Source organism: Camelus ferus, chromosome 17 (assembly GCF_009834535.1).
Source record: "Camelus ferus isolate YT-003-E chromosome 17, BCGSAC_Cfer_1.0, whole genome shotgun sequence".
In the NCBI taxonomy this organism is placed as follows: domain Eukaryota; kingdom Metazoa; phylum Chordata; class Mammalia; order Artiodactyla; family Camelidae; genus Camelus; species Camelus ferus.
In genome coordinates, this window is record NC_045712.1 from 35,290,582 (window position 1) to 35,314,158 (window position 23,577).

General features: G+C 47.2%; 1 protein-coding gene across 2 annotated transcripts in view; it reads left to right on the forward strand.

The window, feature by feature from the left end:
* Positions 1–23,577, forward strand: part of SLC6A11 (solute carrier family 6 member 11) — a 113,680-nt gene that overhangs the window by 72,031 nt on the left and 18,072 nt on the right. For both annotated transcript variants that reach the window (XM_032458958.1, XM_032458957.1), the window contains exons 7-8: positions 9,891–9,994; positions 15,623–15,747. In XM_032458958.1, coding sequence (XP_032314849.1) covers positions 9,891–9,994; positions 15,623–15,747 — 229 coding nt within the window. The remainder of the gene's footprint in view (positions 1–9,890; positions 9,995–15,622; positions 15,748–23,577) is intronic.

The window sequence follows — 23,577 nt, forward strand, 5'->3', positions numbered from 1 at the left end:
CTGCGTGACCGCGAAGGTTGGCGAGGACGCGGGCGGTGGAGGGAGGACAGTGTATGGGTGGGCGGGTCCCCGGACGTCAGGCACCAGATCCACTGGGACATGGGCCTGTGAGGAGCTGGTCACACTGGGTGCTCTCCTCTTGGTTGAGATGGTGGGAGTCTATTGGGAAGACTGAAGGGAGGACTTTGGGCTCAGCAGATCTGGGTTTGGGTCTTCCACCTACCAGCCAGCTGATCGTGGACCACTTCTGTAGCCTCTCTGGGCCTCTGTGTCCTCGTCTGTAAGTGAAACAACAGTGGCACGTAGCTCGAGCTGTGGCAAGAACTGGATGAGGTTAATGGTCAGCTTTGTAAGCCCCCAGCAGAGCGTGAGTCAGGGAGGGTCTGGGGGCCTGGTTTTCTGGGGCTGAGATGATTAAGAGAACGTTGTTTTTTTTTTAGGAGCAAAGGGCGTCTTTGCATTCTCAGCCAGTGCTCATGCGGGCAGCCGTGGAGGCTCATGCGGAGGTGGCAGGTTTCCCCTCTGCTCTCAGGGCGATGGCCCCAGGGAGACGGAGACGCCCTGAGGCCTGCAGAGCTCCACTCCCTGGGTTTGTCTGTGGGCCTGGGAGAGGAAGGAGGTGTTGGGGCAGTTCCAAGCCTTTACAAGGGGCCTGGGCGTCCTGCTCAGTGTGAGGCATTCATACCAGGTAGGGAGGAAGCGGGGCTCTAGGACCAGCTGCTGAATGGGCCGAGAAGAGCTGACTTTTCTTCTGCTTCCCTTCCTGGGACACACCTCCTCAGCCCTGAGACCCTTCAAAGATGCTCCTCAAGCCTGAAGTCGTGAGCCGTCTGTGGCCCCTCAGCCCCTCCCGCCAGATGAACATGTACCGTGAGCTGGGTGCCAGCGCGTGCTCTGCACGCATCACCTCATGTCTCCAGGGCAGCTTGGAGCTGCTGTCATCCCCACTGTACCCACAAAGAGACCTCCTTGAAGTCACCCCGCAGAGCCGGCCCTCAGCCAGATCTGCCTGATCCTTTGCGACCCAGGGACGTGCTTGGCTGACTTCTTCTCCTGCGTACACTTGCTGGATTGCAGGCTTCTGAGCAGAGGAAGGCGCTCTTAGTTATCTCTGTATCGGCCATACCTGGCTGGTGTATCATGCTTAGAAAATGAGGTTGAGGGAATTGACCCACTGACCATCAAGTTTCTTACCAGAAGAAAACCTCAGGGGTCTCCTGCCCTAACTTCCAATGCAATGCAAGAATCGTCACTCCATCCCCAAGTCTGCTTGGTTACTTCTAGCAACCGGGAGCTCACCCCAGGGCTGGGTCTCTCAGGGAGGAAGCTCTTCCCTGTTGACTGAGACTGACCCACAGGCACCATGGATCCCCTCTGGGAGGCTGCTGGGGCAGGAATTTGAGCGCGTTCCCTTTCACTGTCAGAATTCTATTGCACATGGAATTGAGTGGCCTCTTCTTGCATCCACCCTGTGGCTACCAATGGCACTTTCCCACTTCCAGCCAAAGATACAGTGACGAATGAAATACCAGTTCTGTGAATCCGTGGGGTCTGGGGAGGAGTGTTCCATCCCCCCTCTCAGACCATCGCTCTCAGATTTCAGCTCATTTACCATCTCTGACTGGTGGTGGACTTCTTGCACCACAGCTGGGGGCAAAAGAACTCTGTGATTGATTAGCAATGTCTGCCTGGGCAGGAATATGGATGGGATGTGCATGCGGCATATTTGTCATCTCATTGCATCCCGGTTTCCTTATTTTATAGACTGGAAACAGAGGCCAGAAGAAAAGAAGGAACTTTAGGGAGAACACACAGGAATTTTCAGGACAACCTGGGATCACAATCAGTGTCCTGACCCTCTGAGTCTAGCACATTCTCCACTTGGCCTGGTAGCTAGGACTTTGCACAGGTCTTGAGTTCTCCCTACCTGTGTACTGGCGACTGAGCTGTGTGGCATTCAACATTTGGGGGGGGGGGTGCCAAGCATGTGCTGGACAAGGTGTGAAGTGCTGGGGTGCCTTAGTTAGAGAGCAGACCGAACTCCGCGCTCTCCTGGCACTTCTGTTCTGGCTGGGGAGACAGACAAGGAGCAGTGAAGGTGGTGATGTGAGTAAATGTACTGCCTTCTCTGCCTGGGCAGACGCAGAGGAGGCTGCCTCCACCAAATGTGGCTGCTTCCTCTTCCATTTTCCTTCCGAGGGAGCCCAGGCCCCTGCTGTAGGCTGGGATATACGCCACTGCGTGGCTCTCCCAGGGCCAGGAGCCTCCTGGTGTGCCCTTTCTGTCCCTGGCCTTCTGCCTCTGAGCCAGCTCCATGGTCCTTAGAGGAGAGAAGTGGTTATGGCGGGAGATGGCAAGGTTTCATCCCAGCACAGGCTCGGATGACACCAGAGAAGCACCAGCTTGGGGCTCAGTTTGGCCTAGAAGACCCTGGCAGCTGGGTTCTGCAGCCCCACCATTGATGCCAGTCAGACTCCCTGGCCCCAGTGGTCCTCCCGGGGGTAGGTAGGCCTGCTGCTCAAGGGGCATTCAGTAACACATGGAGGCGTAATTCTGGTTTCCTCTATGACGGGGGCACCTCTGGCACTTAGAGAGTAGGACCCGATGATGCTGAGCCACCTGCAACGCACAGGACCCTCCTGCACAATTGGTGTCTTATCCCAAAGGCCAGCAGCATCCTCTTAGAGGAACACTGTTGGGGGAAGAACTTGTCCTAAAGTGCAGCCTCCGCAGCTGTGTGGACAGTCCCAGGAACAGCTCAGGACTAAGAACACGCCGTCTTTGGCCTTGCCCAGACCCTCCATTGCAACGAACCTCCTCTGTTTAGCCCTTTGATAAAATGAGGTTCACTTGTCTCCTGCGATGGGTTAAGATGCAGGCCTGCATGGCCCCAGGAGTCTACCACATAAGGCATGGAGGTCACTGCCATTGGCCCAGTGTCAGTAGCTGCTCGTCTACTCTCTCCACGCTGTGTGACCAGGACACAGCTGTCCAGCCTCTGGGCAGAGACCCAGCACAGTGACTCTGCTCCCTGCTCCACACTGAGGGCCACTAGGGTCAGCCTACCCACCCAGGCTCCCCCCGCGGAACTGAACGGCTCCTCACTGCCCGTGGAGCAACCCTTCAGCTCGGTGACACTTCACTGGCAGGGCCTCTGGCCGGGCTGAGTCGGCCCCCAGGGCTGGCTGCCGGGGAAAGGGCTTGGCACCAGAGCCAGAGGCTGCAGAACGTATTTCCAGTGGGGCTTCCAGGCCAAGAGCTTCTGCCCCTTCCCCTACTGTTCCTGCTGCCCGCCTGCCCAGCACATTAGCATTTAAATGTATCCAGAATCATCTCCCCCAAAGCCCTCCCCCAACACTGAGTCCTCTGGGGAGGGAGTGTTTGAACCCTCCTCCCTCCTGGACTCCCTTCCCTCATAATGGCCATACTGTATTCATCCCTGTCTGTATGTGGCATTAGCCGAGAGGAGGAGAGAGGGTGCCTAGCAACCCGGAGGGGCTGAGAAAGAGGTGGGAAGGAAGTGATTTTCATGTAATTATTCACTTCTACAAAAGCCGCTGTCAGGTACACACTGGAAACACAGCTATTGTATTATTCTCCTAACCTACTTTTAATCTTTTGAGAATATTTACCAATATAAAAGGCCAAAAGAAAGAGTTTAATTCTGCCGTTTTCTGCTGGGCCATATAAGTTACGTTTCTGCCTCAGTGGAAGACTCTGCTTACAAAAATGGTGTTGTGCGTGTGTTTGTGTGTCTGTGTGTGGCTGGCTGGCTGAAAAGAAAATGTTAAAGAAAGAAAAAGCTGTGGGTCATGAGCCCAGGAGGGCCACCAAGCCCTGTCCTGGCTACTTGGATCTGAGAGCCACACGCCGCATGTGCCGCTGGGTCTGGCGGCATTTGCCTCTTCCTGGCGGGGCGCTGGATGGCGAGGAGCAGGAGAGCCATGCGATGGATGCTGGCTCCTTGTGTCCCTCCCTGTTGTGCCCTTGCTCGCCACCCTGAGGGCAGGTGAATTGCTTTAGTGATGGGCGGCTGCTGCATTTGGTACTGCTCAGAAGTTGGATGAGTTCCCCCCATGGGGAGGGGGCTGGGATGGTGGAAGAGACTTGGGGGCTCGTTTTCACATGTACAGTGGAGTGGCGTTAGCCACCGAAAAAAAAAATCAGAATAAAGGAGTCATACCAGGTGCCCTACTGCATACCAGGTACGTTGCATTCAGTGTGTCTTTCTTTTGGGAGCAAGGAAGTGAAGTGCCCAGGGTTGCACTGCAGGTAAGTGGAAGAGCAGGACTCCAGCCCAGGTCTACCTGACCCCGAAGCTCATGCCTTTTCCATTAAGCCCCAGTAAGGCTCAGAATCAGCCACTTGGGAAAAGCCATCTCGTTTAATTTAGTCCCCTGCGCGTGAGGCTTCAGTGCCTTTCCCCAGAGCAGGCAACGTTCCAGAGGCTCATTTGTCTCTAAACCCAAGGACTCCTCACACAGTGGCCAGTGTGCACATCTCTCCAGAGCTAAATGGACAGATGACTTCCCCTCTCTGGTGTTAGTTTTTTCATCCATGAAAGAGACATCATAATTGCACCGACCTCGGCAGTGAGTCTGATACTTGTAAAGCGTGTAGAGCAGCCCCTGGCGTGTCGTCGGTGCTTGTGGAGGTGAGCGGGCGTCCTGGTTGTCGGCATCACTAGCAGCACACAGCTCCTCTCACCGGCGCTTTCCTGGGAGGACAGCTTAATGCTCCGTTTGTCAGAGACACCACTCTGACTGTCTCTGAGCACCACTAACTCCAGGGCGCGGAACGGGCACGCTGGCCCACCTGCTGGCGCCAGCTTTGGTAACGGGAGGAGGCGCTGCCCTTCTGCTCTTATGGGCGGCTCTGTTCGCAGACATGAAAGCGCTCTGCTAGGGCAACTTCTGTCTGTAGCCCCTGCCGCTTTAGATCCTGTAGAAAACCACACCTGCAGCTCCAATTCCCTTTACGGAGGAGGGCCCTGGCCCCCGCTGCCCCGCCCCACTCTCTCGTCATTTCCCCAGTCACTTGTCTCCACCAGTCACTGTGTTACAGCTCATCTGCTGTATGTATGGTCCATCCCTCCTGCTGGAACGTAAGCTCCCCGAGGGCAGCAGCCCCTGGAACTTCGCCTGGCACACAGTGGACACTCTGTGCTTGTTTATTGTCAGAGAAAAGGGAAAAGAGGCTTTTTTCTTCTCCTCCAGGTTTGTGAAGAGTGGTGTGTCCAGGGAAGGGATTACTGTTGACTAAGCGCCTGCCATTTGGCTGGGTTCCTGAGCACCTCCTTGGCGCTCTCCATGGGCTGCGCTCTGCGCTGAGTGTTTGTTTCACACACAGCATCTTCTGTGTGTGAGAGAAGGAGGGAGGTACTAGGCACGTATGCACAGCGGCCTTCTCTCCAGCCTCCCCAGTTGGGGAAGCCTCTTCTCTCCAAAGGTGAGGAAAAACATTAAGCTGTTGCGTCCAAAGTCCTAAGAGGTTAGACATTCTACACAAAAGGGCAAAGTGGGAATAGGGGGAGGGGGCACATGTGTTTCCACCCCACACACAGCTGTCTCTAACCTGGGCGTGATGACTCCCACCCAGGACAGTGAGCAGGTCGCAGGACATAGCACGATGTCTTGTACACTGTAAAGTGCCATCTGTGTGGCCTGGGGCAGCACGTACTAGGCATCCACCTTGACAGTGTAGCTCCTGAGCGTGGGTCGGGAGGAGTGTGTCCTTGTCCATCTGTCCATCCTTCTTTGCTTCTCCCGGCCAATACCATTGAGGACCTACTCCATGCCCGCTGTGCTGGGCCCTGCTGGTTCAGTTGGAAAGGCAACTTACACCCTCATCCATTGCTTTCTGCACCTACTGTGCGCCCAGGCTCATTGGAACCAGTTGCCCTGAAGGAGGGGAAGTAGCCCCAGCTAGAGGGCAGGACCCCCTCTCTTCCACAGGGGCTCTGCTCCCCGTTCCTATGCAAATCCGTCCTCCCAGCTTCTGAATGCAGACCGCCCCGGCCGCGCTGCCAGAACGCCCCCCATTCATTGCTGCAGAACATGGGGAGGGATCCGCTTCTCAGTGGCTGACCCAGCTTCCTTAGGGTTTGTTCTGTGGAGACTGTTTTCCCTTCAAATTGTGTTGAGAAATAGGAAGCCCTTTCTCCGCTGAGCTGCCCCCTTTGTCGCGTCCTGGGAGATGCTGGTCAGTGGGGCTCAGTTGCCTGGTCTTCCTTTCATGGAGGTGGGGTTGCCTTTGTCCTGTTGACCTCACAGCCACAGCGCTGTTTAAATCCCGCCCCAGAGTCCAGGCCTCCCCAGCGCACCAGGAGGCCCCGGCTTTTCTCTTTACAACATGGAGCCAGAACGCCTTGGGTTCGAACCTGTCTCTGTCCCTTATTAGCTGTTGGATTTTCAATGGATTCGTCTCCTGTATCTAAAAATGCGGATGACAGTACTCCCTAGTGAGATGCTTGTGTCTATTATGAGGTTGTTCCATGGACACCTTGCATACACAGTAGGTTTTCAGCAAATGTTGACTCAGGAGTCCCACCTCCTGAGACGTCACCAAACTGGTAGAAGGTTCATGAATGTGCTGTTAGTCTGTTTTATTAGCTTCTTTTTGCCCCTCTATCAGAGCATTCCAATGGCCCCCATGATCTAGCTTGATGTTTGTGGAATTTCTTGTTGAAGAAGGAAGTCACCGTTGATGAATTAGACTTGGGATAATGCTGTGTGTTCACCACCCATCTCTTTTTTCCCTTCCTGAGTAAAATAGGAAGACTACATTTCCCAGACTTCCTTGCCTTGAGGTTGGGACCATGAGACTTGATCCTGGTCAGTGGTGTGTGGGCAGAAGTCATATAAGTAATTCCCAAGTCTGGCTCTTAAAAACTTTCCAAGCAAAGCTCCAGTTCTCTGTCCCTCTGCCTCCAAGGTTGTGCTACTTGGAGGCATCATAATAAGGTAGGAAGGCTTGAGTCACTGTCTTTGGGTGAAAAGAGCCCATTCACAACCTGTGATGGGCTTTGCATGGCTGAAAAGTAAACTTCCGTTGCGCTAAGCCATTGAGACTGGGGAAGCGGGGCAGTATTATTTAGTCCAGCATAACCTAGCAGGAATTATTTTAACAAATACAGAGGCTCCCTAGTGAGTTCATCTGTTCCTTCCCAGCCAGAGGTGTCGGGGAGGCTAACAGTTGGGGCCCTGTTTTATTTTCACAACCACAGGCATATTTAAAAACAGAGACACACATCAGGTATGCCTGGCTGCTAAGGATTCTAATGGTGCAGAGTCCACGTGAAGACATATCACACTTCATCGTGAGAGTTTTTCAAGAAATCTAATCCTGGAGGTTCTAGGCTCTGCATGCCCAACGAGCATGTGTCTCAGCAGAAAAGTCGAATCAACACTGGTTTTCCAAATGTAGAAAATAGAAAGGGCTAGTGGAGAAAGTTTTGGATGTGGAGTCAAGGAGAGGTTGTTACTAGTAAACTCCCGATGACTTGTAAGTCTGTGTCACTAGCCCAGACTACGGTATTTAGCCCTAGACTTTCCACCTGTCTCCTGAACAGCTCACTTGGATATCTTGTCTAGATTCTACTTATACCCGCTTCTCCCAAGTTACACCTCCAACCTCCCTTACAAAACGGGCTCATCCTCTAGTGTTGCACCCCAGCAAATCCCTCAATTCTGGGTATTCTTCTCTCACCTACAGTGAAACCCAATCTCCTTTAATCTGCCCTCTGAAAATTTCTTGAGATCAAGGAGACAAGATGGCAACAGAAAAAGTATATTTTTTTAAATTTCCCTCAGTCACCTCATCCAAACAGAGAAACTAGGATAGTAAAACCAAAAACCTATGGACAGTACCTTCAGTGTAAGTAGGTGGCTCCATGAACCACAAAATGTGAACAGGTAGGGTCAAAAGCCAGCAGCAGTAACATCTACATGGTATCAACTCTGTGGGATGAGATGAAGATGAAGGCAAAGGGAATTCAGGAGATGGAGAGGCAGGAAACCCAGAAATCTCTAACATGTATTCAGCCCTACAAGGAGAGGACTCTGGGAGTAGGAGGCCCGTGGATCTATCTGATGATGTCAGCCAAAACTAGGAGGGGTATGTGCTGGCTGCAAGGCACAGGTGAGTACAAGAGGACTGCAGGAAGTTCAGGCAGGAGTCTGGGAGCTGGACACTCTAGAGACTGACCAACTGAGGCTCTGTGTCAGAGAGGAACCTCACACTAAGGAGAAACCACTGGAAGCAGAATCCAAATGGAGCAGGACAAAGACACTAGAGGAAACAAAAAGAAGTTCTGGAAAAGAGTGGAGGAGGGAAATGGAGAACAATAATTTCAGAAAGTACTGTCTACAAGGCCATAGTTTTAAAGACTTTCTGAGAATAACAGAAGAGTCAACCCTAGAACTGTGAGGCCAGAGAGTCTACCTGGATCACCTTCATTCCTGTATACAAGAAAACCCCCTTGTACGAGTACAAGACAATGCATTTCACCTGCCTGTGAGCAACAGAAAAGGATTGTGGTCAAATTTTATACGAAGCTATTGTAAGAAAAAAGATGCTATTAAACATTAGCATATGTGAAATTGTTAGACAAAAAGATTTGGAAAGAGAGCTGACAGGAAGGACAGCTTATGAAAGAAAAAAAGTGAAGAAAGAGTTTTTAAAGAATGCAAGAAAAAGTGATAGGTGTAGAAGACAGACAAAGAAGATCCAACATACAGACAAGTTCCCAAGGAAGAAATCCAAAATAATGGAAGAGAACACATACTGAAAACAACTTAGGATTTTTTGTCCTGAAATGAAAGAGTTGAATTTGCATCTTGAATAAGTGTATCACAAGCCTGGGAAAAAATAACCCAGAATAATCAACATTAAGATATGTTTTTATTAGAATAATATTAAAATTATTGGGCTTCAAAGAGAAAGCAGCATACCTATTGGACATTCAGACAAAGAGAGTAAATGCTTTCTAAGGGGAAACAAATCAGAATGACCTCAGACTGTTCTACAGCAGCACTTTGTTCCAGGAAACAGCTGAGCAACGTCAGGATACTCGGGGAGAGAAAAAGAGAACCGAGGATTTTATGTGCAGCCAAACTGACTTTCAAGTACAGAAGCCACAGATCAACTATTAGGAACATGAAAGAACCCAGGAAATATATTTTCCATAAGCCTTTCCAGAGAAATGTACTAGAGAACCAAGCTGACTGGAGAGTCATTGCATTCATTATTAACATTCATTATTAACACAAGGGCTGGGGGTGAGCATTAAATTTATAGTCACCTGTAGAACTCACACTGTTTAATGGCAAAGGGGGATAATATGATATAGACTGGTTGTATGTTCTGATAACACAGACATAGTACAAGTATTAAAAATTGGGAGAGAAGGGAGGGTGTGTATGGAAAGTAGAGTTAATTCACATAATGCCTTTAAGTGTTAACTGGAAACAAATGTAGTTTTAACCACAAAGAAGAAAAATCACTTGTTTTGGCTTCAGCAATCCTGCGAGGGAGGTTTAGTCCCCACTTTGCAGATGAGGAGACTAAGCCTCAGAGAGGTTAAGTAGCTTTTCCAAGGTCACACAGCTGGAGCAGAGTCCCACACACCTAGATTCTTGCTATTCGGTGAACTATTGTCCATAACCTCTAGAAAATTCTGGATTTAATTAAGGACATTTATATTTAATTAACCCAGGAATTGAACTTCTAAAAACTGCATTCCTGAGATGAGGACATTTGTCCCTTTGTGGAGTCTTTTTGGAGGCAGGGTGTGGGTGGGGGATTTCAGAGAACCGGGCCACCCCACCCACCCACTTGCTTTCCACCCACCTGACTTCTCTTTTTGCCAACCTTTTTGTGCCTTCCTACAGGTCTGGGTGGATGCTGGGACGCAGATCTTTTTCTCCTATGCCATCTGCCTGGGTTGTCTGACTGCTCTGGGGAGTTATAACAATTATAACAACAACTGCTACAGGTGAGCACTCCCCGGGCCCCACCAACTCTGCACCAGGCCCCTGGAGCCCTCCGTGCTGCCTGGCTTGCAGGGTCAGGAGATGAATGGGCTGTTTGTCGGCCTCTCCCTGCCCCGGGGTCAAAGAGCGGACCACCAGAGGACCTAGGAGAATAACAGATGTGAGGAGAGTGCATTCCCAGACGCAGAATGAATCCACTCCAGGGGATGTATTCAGATCTCCCTCCTCCTCTGTGCAACAGAGATCTACTCCAAGATGGATAAGTGATTGGCCCAAGGTCACACAGCTAGGAGGTGGCAAGGCTGGCACTTGAACCCAAGTCTTCCAACACTGAGGGCCTTGTTCTTCTGCATTCTGTTCAGGAATTTCCTTCCTGCTTCTTCTCACTTGACTGTAAATGCCTCTCCAGTTCCCCCTGGGGTGGCCTGTGCCCTGCTGCCCCTCTCCTGATGGGCCTCCCTCCCTGGCCTCCTGCAGCTGGCTGCACCCAGTGTGAGGCGGGGGTTCATGTAGGAAGACAAGACTGAGGCTGCCTGACTCTGGCTGCCTGGTCTCTCGTGCCTGCTGCCTGAGTTCTTCCCTGAGGCTGAGACCCACGGTCACCCAGCAGTGCGTGGTGGGAGTGAACTCTGCACCCTGGTCTCTGGCCCTAGGCCAATGGCCTGTTTGCTGAGGTCTCTGCACCCCTGAACTCAGTGCCCGATCACAGTAGGTGGATATGCAGGGATGGCTGGACAGCACATCCCTTCCACAGAGTTCAAGAGCTCCTTATTTAGGTATAAACTTGCGGGATAATGGCGGTGAAGCCATCCCTGAACACAGATTAGTTGGAAAGAGAAAAGGTTCTTCAGCAATGATTCCAAGATAGGATAAGTATTTTGGTGGAAATAATCAAGACAGAGCCTCCTTTCTTGCCCCATGTGTGAACCAGAGTCAGTGTTAGATTGACTGGAGAGGTAAAACATTTCTTAAAAGGGAGCCATTCTAAAATGAGAAGTAAAATATCGTTTTCATAATGAGAAAGAAGCAGAAAACATCAAAATAATTAAATCACAGAGGAAGAAAGTGACATGTTAGTTCACATACATTTTAGAACTTCTAAAATTTCTGGAAAGACATACAGGAAACTATTAAAAAGAGCTGCCTCTGAAGAGAGGAACTGAGATGTCGCAGATGGGGAGACAGGTTTTTGTCCACCTATAGCTGCCTGTACAGTGCAAATGTTTTGTTTTGTCTTGTCTTCACTCTTGCTTTTCTGATTTTTAAAAAAATCACATTAATACAAATATTATCTACATACCTTCTGTATTACATCTCCAAAGAAAACATTATGAAAATCATCTATAAAATTAAAGGGCCTGCAAACAAAATATAATATGATGCTCAAAAGGCTTGTACCCTTAACATGTAAAGAATACAAGCAGATCCATATGAAAAACACTGGAACACCAGTAGAAAAACCAGCAACATACTTTTAAAATAATGAGCTTGTTTTCCTCAACTAGCACATGAGCTGCGGTCTAAGAACAAACTGCATTCTATGCAGGTGAGAGTGCGCTGAGGGGGACGTGTCACTCTCTGCTGGTGGGATGGGAACCTGGACATCATAACCACATCACTCAGTTACTGTGTGAGTCAAGTGGGAGCCTCATTTCAGAGAACTCTTGTCAAAGATGAAGTCCCTCCCACATTGTCCCCATCGGCAAGATAGGGAAATGGGGGCCTGTGGATATCGTGCCCCCAGCTAGATGTGGTGGAGCCCGGACCCTGGCCGCAGTCTCCTGCTCTCCACCCCAGCCCTCTGCTGCGTCCTCTCTGAAAGCCAGCTTTGTGATCCCACTACCAACCCATTCATTAAGTCAACTACGTGTACTGTGTGTCCACTGAGTGCGAGACTCCGGAATCACCGCCTTGCGACAGACACACAGCTCCAGTCTATAGAGGTTGCAACTTGGGGAAACCGAGGCAGTGAAAGCGGGCAGGTCCAACATGCTGGAGGCAAGGGCCCTGGAGAAGCCAGTGCGTCATTAGGCAGCAAGTTCTGCTGTCCCTGGGGCGTTGGGCAGAGAGGTCATTGGGAATGGCTGGACAGAGCAATGCTAGAAAGCGGGGAAGTCAGACCAGGTTGTCCAGAAGATCCTTTTGTCCTTCAAGGCATTCACGGGACGTGGGTCTGGTGGGGTGAGAGGTAAAGCACTGTCAGCCACGGGACACAATAGAACGTGGATGAGAAGGGCACAGGGACAGGGAGAGCAGCACAGCAGACCTCTGGTCCGGCTTGAGGGTGACCCTCTTGGGATTTGGAGCGGATGGTGCCTGCAAAAAGCCGTCAGCACGTCAGCAGCCAGCACTCAGCACAGGGCCGTCTGTGCTGGGCCTTGTGGAAATCTCTTGGTTACTGTCCATCACCACCAGCTCAGCCGTCAGCTCCATGAGGACGCAGGCTGGGTCTTCTGGTTCACCACCATCCCACGAGCCTGGGCTAGCACTGGCTGACGTGTAAGGAAGCAAGGAAGGAGCCGTGCCATTATATTGATGCAGAAACTGAGGCCCGGGGAACATCACTTGCTCATGTTCACATTGCCAGTGATGGAATGTGGCTTGGAATCTGGGCCTTTCTGGCTCCTGCACCCCTATTCCTCACTCCCAGGCCCGGCCCGTTCTTTGCCAACTGCTGCAGTCAACAAGGATTTGGCCAAGACTGCCTTGTCATCAGGCTGTGTCTCAGGGAAGTGGCAACTTTCTTCCCCACTGAGCACGTGGGTGAAGTATACTGACTGCCCCCAATCCCTTCTGCCTCCCTGTCCAACAGGCAGTTGCCCCCGCCTCCCGTCAGCAGAAATCACATCCCCTAGGTGACCTTGCAAAATCCTAGGATTCTTTTTATTTCTGTTTCCAAATTGTTCCATGAGCAGATCTTCCCAACTCAGAGGGAGTAAATTAATACCCTCTCTTCTGACAACATAATAGCTCTGGAGGTCTTCAAAGCCCAGCTCAGCTCCTGCCAACTTCAAAGCACTTGTTACACAGCTTTTCACCTAGAAGGTGCCCAGTGGGGAAGGAATTAGAGGAATGGGGATGGAGCAAACCAGGCGAGGAAAATCCTCACTTCAGAACACAGGCTGCTCAGCTCCCTCAGCTGGGAGGTGGGGGTGCTCGAAGGAGGGGGTGCAGGCGCAGGGCTGGAAGGCACCCTATGTCCACTCAGAGCCTCTGTCCCCCTGTGGTGTGAGGAAGTCACTCAAGGCCTCTGGGGGAAGATGGGGACCTTGCAATAAGGGACATTTGTTTTCAACAACCACATGGACGCCCTAAGATGATTTTCCAAAAGTCGGGATTTGGAAATCTGAGTTCTTAGGGAGCTCTGTTTCTGTGTAGCTCCTAGAAAAAGCATGGGCTTTGGTGTCTGAGACAACTGGATTCACATCCTGCCTTCACCTGCAGATGACAGGGAGCCCAAGGGGTGCCTGCCCTCCCTGGGCCTCGGGATTCAATGACATGACATTGGACACTGCAGGTCCAAATAACACAGGAGAATTCTAGATTGGAAAGGCTGTGAAGAAAACACTGTCCTAGCCAGTGCCACCTTGTTTCAAATATGATAAGTCAGAGGCAGGAAACGGGCATACAGGGCAGATTTATCCCAACCTCAGGAATAATTTTGCCCTCCTGGGCTGAGCTGAATTCCCCTTAGAGAGGAGGTGATCAGGCTTGCAGATAAACTTTCCAGGCCTGCCAGCCCAGCCTATGTCCACAGTGCCTGAAGAATTCTGTAAAGGGACCTGTATCAGTCACTAACTGCCACATGAATGCTGTGTAACAAGCAGCCCTAGAATTCAGTGGCTTACCACAACAAGCATTTGCTTTTATTGCTCACAAGTCTGCTAGTCAGTTGGGGACAGGCTGTGGGTTGGGCAGGTTTGGCTCCAGCATCCATGCCAGGCTCAAGCTTGCTCCATGTGTGCATTCTGGGGTCTAGGCTGCAGAGACAGCAGCATCCCTGGAGAAGTCCTCATGGTAGGTCACAGAAGGGATAAAGGACAAGTCCAATTGTACAAGCACATCTCAAGCCTCTGTTTGTGTCACAATTTGCCAAAGCAAGTCATGTGACTGAACCCAAAGTCAGTGGAGCAGGGAAGTAGACTCCATTCCAAGAAAGACGATATGAGAGTGACTAATTGCTGAAAATGATTTAATCGATCACAAGGCCCAAGAGACCCTCTTATCAAAGCCACCTTGTCACATAGCTGGTAAGATCAGGCCCAGAGAGAAGAAACTGCAGGGAGATTTGGAACCCAAGGCTCCTGACCTCCAGTTTAATGCTCTGTCCACTATGCCCTTGATTTCCAGGGGCAATTCCAGGCAACTGGGGGTCATAGTCACCAACATTAGTGTAATCTTTGGTTGCATTACAAGAAGTACAGGTGTCAGGAAAAGAAGAGGTGAGAGTCCTGCTGTGTTCGTGAGTTTGGTGCTCAGTCCTGGATGTGACATTTGAAGAGGGGCTGGACAAGCTGGAGTGAATTTCAGATCACGAGCAGGATGAGGAACACTGGCAAGAGAACTGGGAGGTTTAACAGAGCAAACTAAAAACTCAAGAGGATATAGGGCCACTATATTCAGATCTCCAGGCTGTCTGGGAGGGTAGAGCTAAAACTTACCAGAGAGGGTGGATTTGGGTCAAACACCACTTGAGGAAGTTCTCACACTGTGAGCATCAAGAGCCATCTGGGAAGAGAAGGCACCATGGAGTCAAGTGACCGGTCCTGCTCTCTAGGTCAGGAGCAAAGGCTGGCTCACCACCACCCCAGGGATGATCCAGGCTCGGGCAGGAGATTGAACAGACCACCTGGTCCCCTCCCTTTAAAGTGGAGCATCCCAGGTATTGTTAGCCTGACTCCCGCATGCATGCTCTGCAGCAGCTGAGACCCCACGAGGCTGATTCCCTGACCCAGCCGTGCAAGGCTGCACAGCCGGAGCTTGGGGGTTCCTTCTTCATCTTGGCAAAGCCCTGTCGCTTGTAGTCTGATTTCTCCTGGGTCACAGCTTTATACTGGTGCTTCTTTGCTGGTGAGCCCTTCCCAAGAGCAGGGGACAGTCACTGCTCTAGTAAATCCCCTCGTGAGAGTCTGGCCTGGAAGGAGCTGCCCCTCACAGCAGCAGAGCAGAGGCTAAGCAGTGGGGTTTGAGAGACGCTGCTCCCATAAAGAGCTTGGCCAGGAGCGTTGTCTCCCGAGGTTGCTCTGCTGGCTGAGAAGCAACCCTTTCTCTCAGAGGCTTGTGTCCTCTCTTGCTTTCCTTGGTTTTCTCTCCTGCCAGGAATTTGGAGGAGTGTTGGTTTGCCTCCAAGCACTTCCTTACTGGTTGTGCATTTTCCCACTTGTCAGCCTCCCTTCCCTCCCACTCCCTCTCCCTGCTTCTGGTCCATGACCTATTTTATCTTCTAGAAATGCAGGAGAAGCTGTGTGACCATGGGCCAGCCAGCTACCCCTCTCTGAACCATGAGGGCTTCCTCAGGCAGTGGGCCACTCTGCCCTACAGAACGGCCATGGTGCTCAGACAGAATGTTCCAGCAGTGCACCTGTCCCTCCCGCCCGCTGACCCGAGCCCTTCTCGCTGCTCCCTCACAGGGACTGCATCCTGCTCTGTTGCCTGAACAGCGGCACCAGCTTCGTGGCCGGGTTTGCCATCTTCTCGGTCCTGGGCTTCATGGCATACGAGCAGGGCGTGCCCATCGCTGAGGTGGCAGAGTCTGGTAAGTTTGCCAAAGTGAAACTACAGCCTTTCTCCTCAGTTCATTGTTCTCCTGGATTCGAGTCTCAGGACATGGCCCCACTGTCCATCCACAAACCAGGCTGCAGGGAGGGAATCACCAGCCCAGACCACAACCACTGCTCACCTGGATGGCCGCCTTAGCTTTCACTGGCTGCCTTGCCTCCACTACCCTTCCCTCGGTTCCATGCACTACTCCCCTGCAGAGTGATTTTTTCAAAATGCACACTGGAACATGCCCCTCCTTTATGAACAGCCTTTTCTAGCTTCTGACAGAGCTGAACCTTCCATGTGGCCCCAGGGCCCTGTCCTGCCCGGCCCCTGTGGCCTCACCACCCTCCTCATTCTCCCATGCTGACCCTGCCCCCTACCCCTGTGGTCTGCTTTCACTTCTGCCACATCGCTCCCTCCCTCACACCCCAGGGCCTTTGCACATATCCTTCCCTCTGCTTGGAGAGCCTCTTTCCCTTTCCTTGCTCTAGATGTAGAATCCCCATCAGTGTGACATTCTTAAGCGTAAAGTGACATGTGTCTGTATCAAACACACCACAGGTAGGGTTATTGCTGCTGAGGTGATTGTGCAAAATGGTGAATAACTCTTCCCTTGACTCACATGGTGTTTGAATTCTGGGAAAATTCATTGTATATTAAAAAATACAAGAAAAAATAGTTTATATTTACATAGCAACATTAGACTCTAACCTCCAATAAGTCTAAATAGGTTTTTCACCTACAAAAATGTCTGTTGGGACAGTTTGTTGGGGGCATCACAGGGAGCCCAGCCTCCCTGGCCTCCATCTACACGCTGCCGTTCATGCTCCTCATTCGTTGTGACAACCCCAACCACCCCTGGGGCCACACTGCCTCCACTGAAAACCCTAGTCTGGGGTGTGGCTGCTTTTGCCTGACGTGCACAGATAGGGAAGCATGCCTCTGACCCACCAAGCTGAGCAGGGTGGTGGGTGTGAACATCAGAGTAGGGAGCTGGTGGCCAAGCTCTGCTTCATGACCACTAAGGGTCCACCATGCTCTGGATAATGTATGTCAGAGATAGAGACAGTCCCTGCTGAAATTACAGGACCAGAGCTGGACCAGAGGATTTTAATGTGATCAAAGCTCTCAATCATCAAGCGCCCACTGTGGGCAGCAACTGTCTCATGTGATCCTCGGCTCAGCCCTCCAAGGTGGCACTTTTGCTACCCCCATTTTACAGATGAGGATCCTGAGGCTTAGAAAGTGAGGTCACACAGGCTGGAAGGAACAGAGCTGGATTTAATCCAGGCCATGCTCTGACCATTCCATCCTACTGCACACTGTGGGCAGGCCCATGGCACTTCACAAAACGTGCTCCTTCCTCAAATTAAACCACATGCGGCCCCATGAGGAAATGGCATTACCTTTGCTGTGGGAGCTGTGTCCTCTCTGAGAATCTGCTTCCTCCTCCGTAAAACAAATGAGCTAATTCCCACCTCAGATGTTGAATGAGATTGGAGATCTTTAGTACTACTGTTACTCTTTTCATCATTATTTCCATTTTATAGGTGAAGCTTAGAGACGAGTCATAGAAAGGAAAAGCCAACTGAAAATAAATTTTATTGTTATTTTTTTCTTATTTCAAATTGAAAGCATATTCATTATAGAAAAATGTGGAAATATTGACAAAGGAAAAACTCTTCAATCTGATAATACTATGGAGTTCTCCTGCCAGAATTTTCCATGCATGTATACTTATATTTGTGTTGATGGAAACTGGATCACATTATCCTTGGTATTCTGTGGGTTGCATTGTTCAATTCATAATAAAGCATGAGAGCTTTCTGCCTCAGTAAACAGAGATCTCAGTCATGAGTTTTCATGGCTGTGGTGTGTTCCACTGAATGGATGTACCATGACTGATTTACTCTGTCTCACTTGTTAGACCCCACGGTAGTTGTTCATACACTACCACATGAAATGCTCACTGCAACTCTGCAAAGCAGGCTTTGTCAAAGCCTCCATTTGTGGCTATGCACAATGTGCCCTGCACAACTCCAGGGGGTGCCATTTACATAAACAGCAGCCCTGGGCTTTATACTGTCTATTATGGATGAGGACCGTGTAGCCCAGAGCGTGAAGTGCTTTGCCTTAAGGCCAGACAGCTCATAGGTGGTGCAGCCTAGCTCTGGCCTCTTCTGCTTTACCTTCCAGTGTCACTCCTGGTGCAAAGCAGGGAAGCTTGCTCTATGGTTAGAGGGTGGATCATACAAAGATCCCTTTTAAAAAGTCCCTATCATTTGGAGAAATTGCAAGTTGCAAATGAATATGTGGCACCCTCACCTTGCTCAGCCAGACCTTACAGGGAAATTTATTACTTTTAATACCTAATTAGAAAGAAAAAGGATTTAAAGTAAAAAATTTAATTTTTTATCTGAAGAAGCTGAAAAAAAGTGGACAAATTAAACCCAAAGTACGTAGAAGCAAAGAAATAATAAAAGTAAGACATACAAGCAATAGAGACAATTTTCAAAGCCAAAATTTGCTATTAGAAACAATTACAAAATGTATAATACCCTGGCAAGACGAATCAAGGGGGAAAAAATGAGAGAAAACACAAATTACAAATATCAGGGATGAAAGAGGAGATATGGCTACAGATCCTACAGGCATGAAAAAGGAGAATAAATATTATGAACAACTTCAAGCTAATATACTTGATAATATAAATTAAATGGGCAAATTCCTTTAAAAATATAGCTTACTCAAACTGACTTAAGAAGAAATAGAAAAACTAAACAGCTCTCTATTTTTAAAAGAAATTGAGTTCATTATCAAAAACTTTTCTAGCAAGAAAACTCCAGGCCCTGATGGTTTCACTGGTGAATTCTACCAAGCATTTAAGAGAGAAATAATATCAGTCTTAACACAAATTCCTTTAAAAATTTGAGGAAGTAAGACTTCTGAGTATCTGAGGACAATGATAGCCATAGAGCTACTTTTATCTGAAGTTTTCCCCAAACAAGAAGGAAAAAAACAAGAGGGGAAAAGTATATTCTCCATCATGCCGTGCTCCCTGAAGGAAATGTTGAAACTGCAGATACCTGTAACAGAAAGAAAAGTCACCGATCCCAGTGCTCAGTCTCTCCTGCAGAGGCAAACCAAGAAAAACTGTGGAACAGACAGAAGACAGAGGCTGGTGAAGGGACCCAAGACTGATTTGGAGCAATCACTAGAAAGATTAAATCTACTCTAGATCTGCAAATATTAGGAAGGATCCAGACAGATCCTTTAGCAGGGACTACAGAAAAGGGATTCAAAGCAGGTGTGATTTCAAAGGGCCAGGACCATTTAAAGGGACAGGCACAATTTAAAGGAGGCACCATTTGAAACACAAAACTTCTGGGGGAGGGGAAAAAAAGGCAAAAAGGAAGGGAGAAAGCACCCTTTGACTATTAGATGAAGGCAAACCAAGAAAAGGGGATAAAATGTGAAGTCCTGCAAAACAAAAGAGTGTCATAAAACCAGGGTGTAGGAAGGGGAGCTCACCCTTCTCCCACACCAAAACAAAAGACTGCCAAAATGCCTGGACTTTGCTGTACTGACAGAAGAGGGTATTATTAAGCTGGGACTATTCCAAAATACCCAGGAACATGAACAAGGGAAAAGTCAAGTCCATACAGAACTACTCCAGAAAATCAGGAGTAGAAATTTCCCACATATCTATGAAGAACCACACTGCCTCTCTGAAAACCAACCATGAACTAGAATAAAATTGTAAGTCAACACTCCAAACAGAATTAAATATACTCAAACAAGCATCTAAGGATGTGAAAAAGCTCTTTGAGTCAGAAACTTTAACAAATGCATGAGGAGAAGAACAGGAATAAATAAAAAGAGACTTGATGGAAATCAGGGAAAAAATGAGAAAAAAAGAAAAGACAGTGTTATCTCAGAAATGACTAAACTGTAAAGTGTCAAGTGGAGAACAGTCTCAATAAGGGGCATTTTAGAAAGGAAGGAAAACAACCAAGCGAATGAAACGACATAAAGAAGTAAACACGATGCTTCCATAAAAGTAGAAATGGAAGACCAGCAAAGAAGAAACATATTCATATTATCAGCATCCTTGAAGAGGAAAAATACAACAGTGGAGCAGAGGTTAATATTTAAAGCTATAATCCAAGAAAACGTTTAGAAACAGAAAAAGAGCTGAATCTATACATTGAAAGGACTCCTTGGGTACTAGGGAAGATTACCCCAGAATGATCAACTCTAAGACACCCTAGTAAAGATACTAGCTTTCAAAGATAAAGATAAATCCCCAAGGCTTCCAGACCAAAAAAAAAAAAAAAGATCAAATAACTTAAAAAGGCAAAAGAATTAAACTGGCATCATACTTTTCAAAGCCAACATACCAAGCAAGGCAACTGTAGGGGAGATTTTTTTTTTTTTTTTTTTTTTTTAGTTTACACAAAGAAATGTGAACCAAGGATTTAATTTCCAGCCACTTCTTCAAATGTTAAGGCTATAAAAAACGATTTTCAATATACAAGAACTTAGACTTCTACAATCATCTGTCCTTTGGAAGAATCTACCAGAGGGTGAGCTTCATCTAATTCATTTAATGACTGGGAAAACTTCAGGAAAAGAACTGATGGTAAAAACTTTAAATATGTATGTAAGTATACATATAAGACCAAAACAAATGTGGGGAGGAAGTGGGACTTGCTTGTTGTAGGGTAGAAATATGCTACGTACTGTTACAAAGTAGAAACCATTCAACTAAAAAGTGGAAAGAGGAGCCAAGAGAAAACAGAAAAAACTCACTGATGACTGGGCAATAGGTGATGGTGAAGGATACTGGGGGGAAAACCTGGAAAGCCACATAGTAAGGGATTAAATAAGAGAACAAGGGTCTAACAGCATTAAAAAAGGTAAAAATATGAAGGTAACCATACACTTAATTTTTATGTTTTAGAATAAAAACATAAACCTTCCTAAAAACAAAAGCAAAAAAAATTACAAATAAAAGAGCAAAGAAAGCACAACTCATAGAGATACATATACAAAATATACATAATTATAAAATATATTCAGTTAAGACCAAACATAGTTAACCATACCAATAAATGTGAATGGTCTTAACGCATCTATTAAAAGGAAAACATTTTCAGCTTGGCCCAGAAAGTAAGACCTCCATACAGGCATGCATTGTTTTATTGTGCTTCACTTTGTTGTGCTTCGCAGATACTGCATTTTTTTAAAAATTAAATTTATGGTTTGTAGGGGAGAGTGTAGCTCAAGTGGTAGAGCGCATGCTTAGCATGCACGAGGTCCTGGGTTCAATCCCCAGTACCTCCTCTAAAAGTAAATAAACCTAGTTACCACCCCCCTGCCAAAATAAAATAATTGAATAATACAATAAAATATAAAAACATACATAAATTTTTAAAAAAATTTTTAAGTTAAAAAAAAAAAACCCAAATTGATGATCTGTGCAAACCCATGTCAAGCAAGTCTACCAGCACCATTTTTCCAAAAGCATTTGCTCACTTTATGTCTCTGTCACATTTTGGTAATTCTTGCAGTATTACAGACTTTTTCATTATTACTCAGACTTTAATGGATGAGGAGTTGCTTCTTAGGGATGAGCAAAGAAAGTGATTTCTTGAGACGGAATCCACTCCTGATAAAGATGCTGTGAAGATGGTTAAGATGACAGCCAAGGACTTAGAATACTACATACACTTAGTTGGTAAACCAATAGGAGGGTTTGAGAGGATTGACTCCAATTTTGAAAGAAGTTCTGTTGTGGGTAAAATGCTATCAAACAGCATTGCGTGCTACAGAGGAATTGTTTGTGAAAGGAAGTCGACCTGTGCAGCAAACTTCATTGTTGTCTTATTTTAAGAAATGGCCACAGCCCCCCCAAGCCTTCAGCAACCACCTCTCTGATTGGTCAGCAGCCATCAACATTGTGTCAGGACCCTCCACCAGCAAAAAGAGTGTGACTCGCTGAAAGCTCAGATGATGGTTAGCATTTTCTAGCAATGAAGTATTTTAAACTAAGGTATATACATGTTTTAGACATAATGGTAATGCACATTTAGTAGACTACAGTGTAGTATAAACATTACTTTTATACTTGCTGGGAAATCAAAAATTCTTATGACTTGCTCTATTGTGATATTCTTTGTTGTGGGAGTTTGGAACTGAAACTGCAGCGTCCCTGAGGTATGTGTATGTATGCCTAAAACAAAATGATTCACAAAGGCTAAAAAAGGGATAGACTAGGGTAGCAGTCCTGATATCAGACAAGATAACATTCAAGCACAAATGCACTAAGCATGACAAAGGATACTTTTTAATGGTAAAATCCACAACTCACAGTGAAGATAAAATACAAAAATATATACACCAAATAACACAGCAGGAATCTTTATGAAGCAAAAACTGCAGGAAATGCATGGAGACATAGATAGAAATCAACTAACAACATGAGGAAATTCTACTAAACATATTTACAATAAAAATGAAAGAATGAATCTCCAGAATATATAAGCAGCTCATACGACTCAATAAGAAAAAAATAAGCAACCCAATCCAAAAATGGGCAGAAGACCTAAACAAGCAATTCTCCAAGGAAGACATACAAATGATCAAAAAGCACATGAAAAAATGCTCAATATCACTAATTATCACGAGAAATGCAAATCAAAACTACAATGAGGTATCACCTCACACCAGTCAGAATGGCCATCATTCAAAAATCCACAAATGACAAATGCTGGAGAGGCTGTGGAGAAAGGGGAACCCTCCTACACTGCTGGTGGGAATGCAGTTTGGTGCAGCCACTATGGAAAACAGTGTGGAGATTCCTCAAAAGACTAGGAATAGACTTACCATATGACCCAGGAATCCCACTCCTGGGCTTGTATCCAGAAGGAAATCTACTTCAGGATGACACCTGCACCCCAATGTTCATAGCAGCACTATTTACAATAGCCAAAACATGGAAACAGCCTAAATGTCCATCAACAGGTGACTGGATAAAGAAGAGGTGGTATATTTATACAATGGAATACTACTCAGCCATAAAAACCGACAACATAATGCCATTTGCAGCAACATGGATGCTCCTGGAGAATGTCATTCTAAGTGAAGTAAGCCAGAAAGAGAAAGAAAAATACCATATGAGATCGCTCATATGTGGAATCTAAAAAACAAAAACAAAAACAAACAAACAAACAAAAACAAAGCAGTAAATAAAGGACAGAAATAGACTCACAGACAGAGAATACAGACTTGTGGTTACCAGGGGGGTGGAGGGTGGGAAGGGATAGACTGGGATTTCAAAATTGTAGAATAGACTACACTGTATAGCACAGGGAAATACACACAAAATGTTATGATAACTCACAGAGAAAAAAATGTGACAACTGAGTGTGTATATGTCCATGAATAACTGAAAAATTGTGCTGAACACTGGAATTTGACACAACATTGTAAAATGATTATAAATCAATAAAAAATGTTAAAAAAAATGAAAGAATGAAAATAATTACAGCCCCTGTTCATAAACATAAGAAAAACAACAACAAAATGAACAAAAAGAAAGCACAAGGAAGGAAATAGTAAAAATAAAAGCAGAAAGTAAAAAGTAGAAAATAGAGAAACAGTAGATCTGGGGTTTTTTTTTAATAATTTAAAAATTAAGTAAATTCTGGGTTTTTTAAAATAAAAATAGGCTAATCACCCAATGATTAAGGGGGGGAAAAAAAAAAAAAAGAACAGCCACCCTAACAGCAAAATAAGAAATGACAAAGGGGAAAGAGCC